The 8423-nt window shown below is 39.7% G+C and overlaps 1 protein-coding gene across 5 annotated transcripts; it reads left to right on the forward strand.

Moving 5' to 3' along the window:
• LOC308412401 (serine/threonine-protein kinase pim-2-like) lies at window positions 1-7144 on the forward strand. Of its 5 annotated transcripts, none has more exons than XM_080906729.1 (11): window positions 1-1020; window positions 2435-2508; window positions 3448-3627; window positions 4655-4891; window positions 5017-5142; window positions 5266-5360; window positions 5499-5546; window positions 5631-5849; window positions 5939-6119; window positions 6206-6376; window positions 6466-7144. In XM_080906729.1, the coding sequence occupies exons 3-11, from the start codon at window positions 3609-3611 to the stop codon at window positions 6555-6557; spliced, it is 1188 nt and encodes a 395-aa protein (XP_080762855.1). In that variant the 5' UTR covers window positions 1-1020; window positions 2435-2508; window positions 3448-3608; the 3' UTR covers window positions 6558-7144. The 5 variants fall into 5 exon arrangements, with proteins under 5 accessions (XP_080762855.1, XP_080762854.1, XP_080762858.1 ...); XM_080906728.1 differs by having other exon boundaries at window positions 3502-3627; XM_080906732.1 differs by having other exon boundaries at window positions 1-192.
• Window positions 7145-8423: the final 1279 nt, after the last annotated feature.

The raw sequence follows: 8423 nt of genomic DNA on the forward strand, positions 1-8423 counted from the left end.
AATACCGGAAGACAACAGATGACCACAACAACAAGCATGGCCAACAGGGAAACAAACGCCGACACTGCGGTGCAAGTCTCGGACGACAGTACACCTGGGCAGTAAAGCTGGGCAGACACTGTGCGATTTTTTCAGTCACGTTATTCAGCACCTGCTCAAACTGCACGATTGACGCGCAGGGGTTAGAAGTTGGTAGGTCACGATGCAGGGTCTCACACTATACCGCCCGATGCTCTGATGCGACCTGAGCGCTCACACTGTGCGTCCATAAAATGAAGGTTATAACAGAAAATCTGTCGCTCTCTCTCTCTCTCTGTCTTTCACTCACACAGACACACCACCAACATCAACTTTGCTAAATTGCTAATGAAAAACATGATCAGGCAGCTGTGATTGAGCAGCAATGTAAATCCAACTATATTCACGGTTGTTGTGGTCGTGATAATTTTGTGATGCCACATCGAAAAGGCTCGGATGAGCTTTCCAAAGTTCTACAAGTTGTGCCTCCATCGCTTGTGTCCAGTTCACACGCCGCACTGCCGTGCTGCTCCGTCTTTTTCACCGACGTTTACGTGTTTGCGCGTGAGCAGTGTTAGCCGAGCGATTGATATCGGGAGCTGGTCGTGAGGTGTTAATCGCTTCTCGTTACCCCACGTATACTACACGATGCACGATGAAGGCCCAAATCGGGCCGATCACCAAATCGGTCGCACGACTCAAAAATCGGCTCAAAATGGGCCAAAAATCGCACAGTGTAAGCCCAGCATTAGAGCAGCAATGTTTGTTTGTTCAGACAAAGAAAAAAAAGGCTGCAAAAGTACAGGGAGGAATGGGAAAAGGAAAACACCTGGCTGGGAAAATGCACGATAACACCTATAAAGCGCACTGCACTGTGTGCCGGCGCACTTTTTCCATAGGCATGCTTCTAGTGGTGGGCACATGAAGAACATTAGGGGCGTGAAAGCTCGGAGAACCCTTAACCAACTTTTTGTCCACCAGGCCACGGCAGAAGCAGATATGGTATGTAAACACTGGTTTGTTTGTTTTTTCAAACCCTCTGGTTAAGGTTAATATGGGCATGTGCAGTGAATATCAGCGCTATGTGGCCAGAAGTGTGATAATATAATTTATTTTGTGTAATAAACAACTGCAAGGATAGATGATTACAACAAATAGATGACTAATACATAAAAGTAATACATAGATTAATGATGATGATGAGTTATGATGCGTAATCATGGGAACAAGTGGGTTTACAAACAGGAGCAGCTGATTAGCATTAGAAAAGCTGAAATAATACCTCAACTGAAGCCAATTGTACTAAATGCACTATATGTGCACTGTTACAAGAATATTTTTCGTTCTATTGTTTTCTATTAATTTATATAATTTTAAGTTAAGCAGGACAGAGTTCTTTTAAAGAAAGATTTACTTATATTCTCAAAAGTTAAGCATGACAGGCTTCTGTTTAAGAAAGAGACCTGTTTTACTGTGTTAATGTTGTCATTTTGAGCTAAAAATAAATGGCTAAATGATCATTTGTTTCCCATATGGTCATATCACAAAGAATATGCATCTGCTTAAATCAAATTCAAGTCAAATGGTTAAAAAATAATTTCACACACAAAAAAAGAGCTACAAAATTCACCACACTGGGAAGGGTGAACTGGGTTGCCCGGCCCTGGCCACGAGGTGTCTCTTATTTATTTTTCAGGGAGTTGGCAACCCTACATAGCAGCCACCCAGCCCAGCTCTAGAATTTTCTTTTCCTCCCTTGATCTGATGAGGAGTGTTGTTCTTGTGCCCACTGCCAGCTGGAAACTTGGGTACATTTAATATGAGCCGCTGTAGATAAGTTTATGAAACATTTGTACTTGAAACTGATGTTTTAATGTGTTGTTAGACAGAGAAGTCATGAGCCGAATCCGACAGGCATTGGCCATTGCATGAACTCCTCTGGGGAGTTAGCTTGCAGCACATGTTCAAATTGAATGTTCTGGGTCTTATTATGCTGCAGCGAGATTCAAATCCACAACTGCGATGTTTTTGTTAAGGAAGAAAGCTAAATGTTCTAAAATATGTGAATGAAGTTATTACCGGGCTGGATAGCAGACTGTTAGCAAGCTAGCAGCTAAGGAAACCTGGCTACCTTTCCAATATGGCGGCTGATACAAGGTCAAATATCAAGATTATGTGCTTTTGCCTAAGAAAATTTGGTTAACAGCATTTATTTTTTCTGTTAATATTTTTTATATGGACCAGCCTGTACCTTTATGATGTTAAGACTGCTAGATGAGCTGTTAGTGACACTGAGTTAGTCATGACTATGCTTTCTGTGTTTTTTCCCTCCCCTTTTGGTATCCTGTTCCTGCTGGATGAACCACTTCATGATCATCCTCATCTGATGACTCCGCTGCGCTATCCTGCCTGGTAGATTCTCCTTGCTGCAGGTGTATGCTTCTGCCAGCTGGATGCTGTTACTGGATAGTACACTGTTCCAATGGAGCGGTAGGAACAAATTGAAACACACTAAAAGAAAAGGGTTATTGTTTAAAATTGTGTTTTAATAAATGTGTTAATGTTAATTAAGTGTTCATTGTGTGCTGGAGGTCCTACTGGTCCTATGGTGGAGCAGCTACTACCTCTCCTTTAAGAAACTTGCCTCTGATGGGATACAGATATTTGGGACACATTTCAATTCTTGTAAGGGTTTAAAAAATACACAAACTTGGAAGAGTTGACGGGATTTGTACAAAATGAGATGGCTGGCAATGGAAAGATGCAATTCGATTGTTACATGTTTAACTCTTTAAAGCCGGTCGGAGCGGGCACGCTCTGTTTTGCGTAACTATTTTTAAATCCCTGTTGAACTGGGAACCGCGTAAGCTAGCGCAATAATTTTTTTGCATATGAAACCAGAGGAGTTGTACTTACATCTTATGCCATCAGCTTGTCCTAGGTCACAGTTTCCTTCCGCATATAGCTTTGCAAAAATTGCATAAAAAGCGCTTGCAGTAACAAAAACATAATATTCCAGAAACACGCTTTGCCGATCCGATCAGCTGTTTGTATTCCAGATGTATTTAATTTTCAATCAAGATGGCAGAGCTGTAATCATGCTCTAAAATTATATATTGTAATATGACAATTGTAAAGTTACTTAACCTGTGAGTCCTTGGTAAAGACATTCTCTTCAAAGTGAACGCTTCAAAGATGAGATGCAAGTTTCAAGTACAGTACATTTCAAGTACATCCTTCTTATGTTAGCTAGCCACTAGTTCAGTCTCTGTGCTACACCATCACCTACAGGACAACTGCAAAACAACAACAACAACAACAAAGAACAAAAAAACAAAACATGTAGTTAAGATGATGGTTTTTAATTAGCTGCTGTAAAACAATGTAATAACAATAAATAAATGCAACATGACATTAACTGCTTTTTAGGTAAGTACTTTATGTACTTTTGGAGAACTGTTAGATCATCCATGTTTTCTACAGTCATTGGTTTGCTGGACAAAGTGGCCCACCCGAGGGGTTCCCTGCCATTGACCAGCAAGCCACCCTGGCTGAGGATCATCTGATTGCCAGGGCAGAAGGAGCAGAGCATGCCAGGCAGTCATGGAGGTACAGCATCCTAATAAGGTGTCAAGGGGGTATACACCAGGCTTTGGTGGACACGGGCTGCGCACAGCTCCTGGTTCACCAAACCCCGCTTTGCCCCGGGACATTATTGGTGTTGCAGTGGGTGGAGGTTACATGTGTACATGGGGGCATTCACAGACAAAACACATGGAATAAAGGCTGCAGTCAGTTATATTTTATCTCAGATAAACTAGTCAGTGTTTATTAGTGTTTGCTCAACTAGAAGTCTTCATAGTAGCATCCACACATCAAGTCTTTAAACAAATAATGAAAGGATAATGAAAGAAAGTTTAATGTGAAATTACTGAATTATATGAAATATTATGGCTTTGTCTGCCAGAGTGTTTTTCTTTAAACTACTTGGAACACTTTTACTGGCAGTCAGTGATGTCACTAAAAGGCAAGCTTCTTATGTTGTGTTGCCATAGTCTCCGGAGTTTACTTTTAAAGCTCACTTACAGAACTGACTTATACAGCTTAGTTAGAAAAGTCAAGCATCCAGACATTTGAAGGACTATTCACTCATTAAGGTGACATTTTCTATTTTAAAAGTTCTCAAAAAATGAAAATGAAAAAGGAAACAAGAAAAGTTACGACTGAGGCAGATAAGAAAGATCCAGGAGATCAAAGTAAGTAAAATAATAAAATCAAATCCTGGTAAAATCCAAATCCTAGAAACGTTGACACTGTGTGAATCATTTTTAGAGCAATTGAATCATATGTTTGATTGAAAATAGCTTTAATACAAGATGTCTAATCAAAGAAAGGTTACCGGTCTTTTGGTAAAATAATGTAATAATTCTTGGACTCAACAGTAAAAACAGAGCAACAAGTGTCATCAAGATGTAAGACTTAGTAAACCTAGTATCAATTCGCACTGGTCAGTTTTTTTATCCCAAGAATAAACTTGTGATAATTTAAGCAAAAGCAATTTCAAATTCTTTGCCAAACTGCTTCCAGTCCTGATGTCGGGGACTCTTTTTCACCACTGTGTTGTTGTCGTTTATAGATTGTAAGAGCAGGACTGCTAAAAGAAAGGCCAGTCCTGAAAAGAAGACCCCAATAAAAAGGAGGAGGGTCGCTGAGCAGGCTGGTCCTTCCACCAGCTCAGATGTGGTCAAAGGAGTGAAGCGCAAGGTTGTGCAAGATGAAGAGGGCACAACAAAGAAAGCAAAGAAGGCTAAACTTCTCCACCATATGAGCGGTGACAAGGAGCAAGCATCCTCCTTGTTGGACTCTGGTAAAGGTAGGCTAATTAGTTGAATAAGGGGGTAGATTAAGTGTGGTTGCTAGGTTTAAGATATTAGTGTTTAGTGTTTGTGTCTATCATCCAGTGAGCTGATGTGCTTTTGGTGTTTTCCACATCTCCAGACTTGAACAACAAACAGGTGTGCGCAACAAATGGCAAAAGAAAGGCCACGGGAGACAACAGAGAGCCACCCAAGAAAAAAAAAAGGAATGTGGACCAGGACAAAAAATCAGTGGCAGACCAAAAACGTAAGTAGCAAGCAGCTTGGGTTTTATATTCAGGGGAAGGGCAAAAGGAACATTTATGCTACAGAGGAGAGTAATTTGTGTCACAGCTGTAATAAAACAAGATTTGTTGTTTTGTCTGTTCAGGTGAATTCCAAGCCAGATATGTGGAGGAGCACCAGCTCGGAGAAGGAGGCTGCGGAGCAGTGTTTGCTGGCTACCGGATAGAAGATCGTTTTCCAGTAAGTGTTCAGATGATGGTAGTAAGACAGGCAGTAACGCAGATAATGGATAATATCGTAAACTGAGACGTCTGCTGTGTTTCCACCTTTCATTATGTCATACTGAGGAAATGCTCACCAATGCTCTGTGTCTTCTAGGTTGCCATCAAACACATTCCCAAAAATAAAGTCTACTGCAAAGTGGCGGTAAGCGTCCAACACTTGAATCAGTTTTACATTACTGGATTGAATGCGGCGTTCCTCATCATCCACTTTGTTGTAATATTTCAGGATGAAAGCGGGAAGAAGCTCTCAGTGGAAGTGGCCATTATGGTTAAACTTGCAGGTGAAGCAGAAGGGTCAGTGGGAATATCTGCACCTGTGTCCTTGCTGGAGTGGTTCGACCTTGGCAAAGAGCTGATCCTGGTGCTGGAGAGACCTGTCCCCGCTGTGGACCTGCAAAAATACAAAGCAGAACATGGAAGAACTTTAACAGAGGACAAGGCCAAGGTAGGTTGACTGGGAGAGCCTTAGACTGTACAGCATTCAATCAAGGCAGAAAAGCATTAACTCATTATTGTGTTTTTCATCTTTTCCAGGTCATTCTGAAGCAACTAGTTGATGCTGTAAAGGAACTTGAGGATAAACACATCTTTCATCGGGACATCAAGGGACCAAACATTCTGATTGAGACCGGCTCAGATGTGCCTCGAGTTCGCATCATTGACTTTGGACTGAGCTGCTTTGTTAAGCAGCGATCTCTGTATCGCATCTTCTATGGTAACATATTCTGCTCCTGCTTTTCACAGATGTAACAATTTGTGTCTTTTGTTTTAGAAGAAATTGCAATTGTGTCTGTTTGTTAGGCACTCCTCTTCACATCCCTCCCGAGTGGTACATTAGGAGCTGCTACAGGTGTGGACCCACCACGGTGTGGCAAATGGGAGTGGTGTTGTATGAAGCGCTTCATGCACAATACTTTAGTACCGCGAGGTTCCTCACAAAGAAACTGAGCATCAAAAAGCGTCTGTCCACAGGTAAGAAAACTTCACACTTCCAGATTCACTGATGCCTTGGATCACTAGAACTATCATCTTCATCTTTTTGATCTTTTCTTTCTTTCAAGAATGCCGGAATTTCTTGGACGCATGTTTAGCTTTAGTCCCGGAGAAGCGCCCAACACTGGAGGAGCTCCAGCTTCACCCCTGGCTAAGATAACACACACAAACACACAATTCACACCTCATCATATAAGTATGATACGTTGTAGTAACTTCCTTCCTTTTTTCTGTTGGACAGGAGTAGATAGAATGGGTCAATCTTAAAAAATAAATAAATAAAAATTTAGCTTTTTTGGAGTTCCTGTAACCCCCCCAGCCATCCCAGGAAAGGGGATCTCTCTTTGAATGGGCTTTCCCGAGGTTTCTTCCCATCGATCTGGCCCCCTGGGGAGTTTTTCCTCGTCTTCATAGAGAGCTTGGGCTGGGTCAGGAGCTCCATCAAAACTGTCTTTATTTGATGACATTAAAGTCATCAAATAAAGATGTGTTTTACTTAAAGTAAAATTGGATCAGAATAAAACTTGTTTAATTCATCTTTGCTGAGGATTCTCCTTCATTACTATTTTGTTTTGTTTTGTTTTTACCCATGGTGCATTTTGACAAATAAGAAAACTGAATGAGGTTAAAGTGTGCACAAAGACAGTCACACTGCAAATGATCTGAAGACTTGCATCTGTTGCTCTAACCCCCAACTAGTTTAGACAGATTTCCTGGTTCTACCAGAGGTTTTTTCCTTCAAGAAGGGAGTTCTTCCTTCCCACTGTTGCTGAGTGTTTGCTCATAGTGGGTTGTAAAAGCATAAAAGTTAATAAGAGGCATTCATAGCAGAGTTATCACAGCGGGAACTATATAGCTTAAATGTACAATTTCTACAGGACGAATTATAACTTCATTATGTATAAAAGCTCCTGTGGATAATTACTCCTATTTGTAACTTTACACAAGAGAAAGTTTGCTGTCACACTATTTATAACAGGTTGGATTTTGTCCTCTGAGTTGAGCCTTTGGTTGCAGTTTATTGAAGAATTTCCTCTAAAGTAGCTGTTGATAAAGATTTAAAGTCCTGTTTATATACAGAAATATGCTTTAGTTCATGTTTTTTACATGTCTGCCTCAGTGGATCAGTAGAAGATCTGGCACAGGAAACTAGATGATGAAAAAAGGGTACGAATACACATATATATCTATATAGATACAGATATATATACACACACAGGTTGCAACGTAGTATTTTCATTTTTTCTTAGCACTTCTTTAACGTCTTGGTGCAAAAGAATACCTGCATTTGTGTGTAAAGAAATGTTACATATATACTCAAAACAGTTGGAAAAAAGAACTACAAATTTGGAAAGGAATTTATTCATGTTCTTACTCATAGATGGAGTACATGGTTTAAAAAACACTGAGGAAACAGATATGAGGCGGCTGTATCAACATAAAAACATTAATACAGTTAAAAATGAATAAAAAGTTGCACGCTTAAACTTATTTCTCTACAGTTTGTACAATTAATCCATGTGACAATAGGTTCTCTCTTAATATAGTAGTTAATTAAAATATCTTTACATAAAATACATTTTTAAGTATTCTCTGGTGGAAGTCTGTTGTGGCTTATGTTTCTAAATGACACAACCATAAAGCAGCCCACAGAATATACAAATATGTCTTTGATAAGTGAATGTTGGCTCCCACAATGGCCTGTTAAGTTATTGCAAAAATAATTTACTGCATAATATGTCAGATTAGAACATGTTATGAGCACAAAACTGAAGGGGAAACAATAAAAACAAAAATGAAAAAACAAATACTAAATGAAGTTAAAGGATATTTCTTACTATACTATATAATTGTATAATGTTGCGTTTGATTGCAAATGAAAACCCACCAAGAAAAAAAGAAAGAAAGAAAAAGAGAGAATAGAGTTTAATTTATTCCAAACACATTCTTTTCTTTTATTTAAGCTGTAGCGAGATTCAAATGGACAAAAGAGAAAGAAAAATATTACAGATTTGTTTTATTAATC

The sequence above is a fragment of the Rhamphochromis sp. 'chilingali' genome (genome assembly GCF_963969265.1).
Source record: "Rhamphochromis sp. 'chilingali' genome assembly, chromosome: 16".
In the NCBI taxonomy this organism is placed as follows: Eukaryota; Metazoa; Chordata; class Actinopteri; order Cichliformes; family Cichlidae; genus Rhamphochromis; species Rhamphochromis sp. 'chilingali'.

Excerpts from the sequence above, each read along its gene's own strand:
- LOC308412401 (XM_080906729.1), top strand. Across the intron at positions 5,143-5,265 it reads ATCAGTGGCAGACCAAAAAC|GTGAATTCCAAGCCAGATAT; the intron begins GTAAGTAGCAAG and ends TTGTCTGTTCAG. Across the intron at positions 6,120-6,205 it reads TCTGTATCGCATCTTCTATG|GCACTCCTCTTCACATCCCT; the intron begins GTAACATATTCT and ends TCTGTTTGTTAG.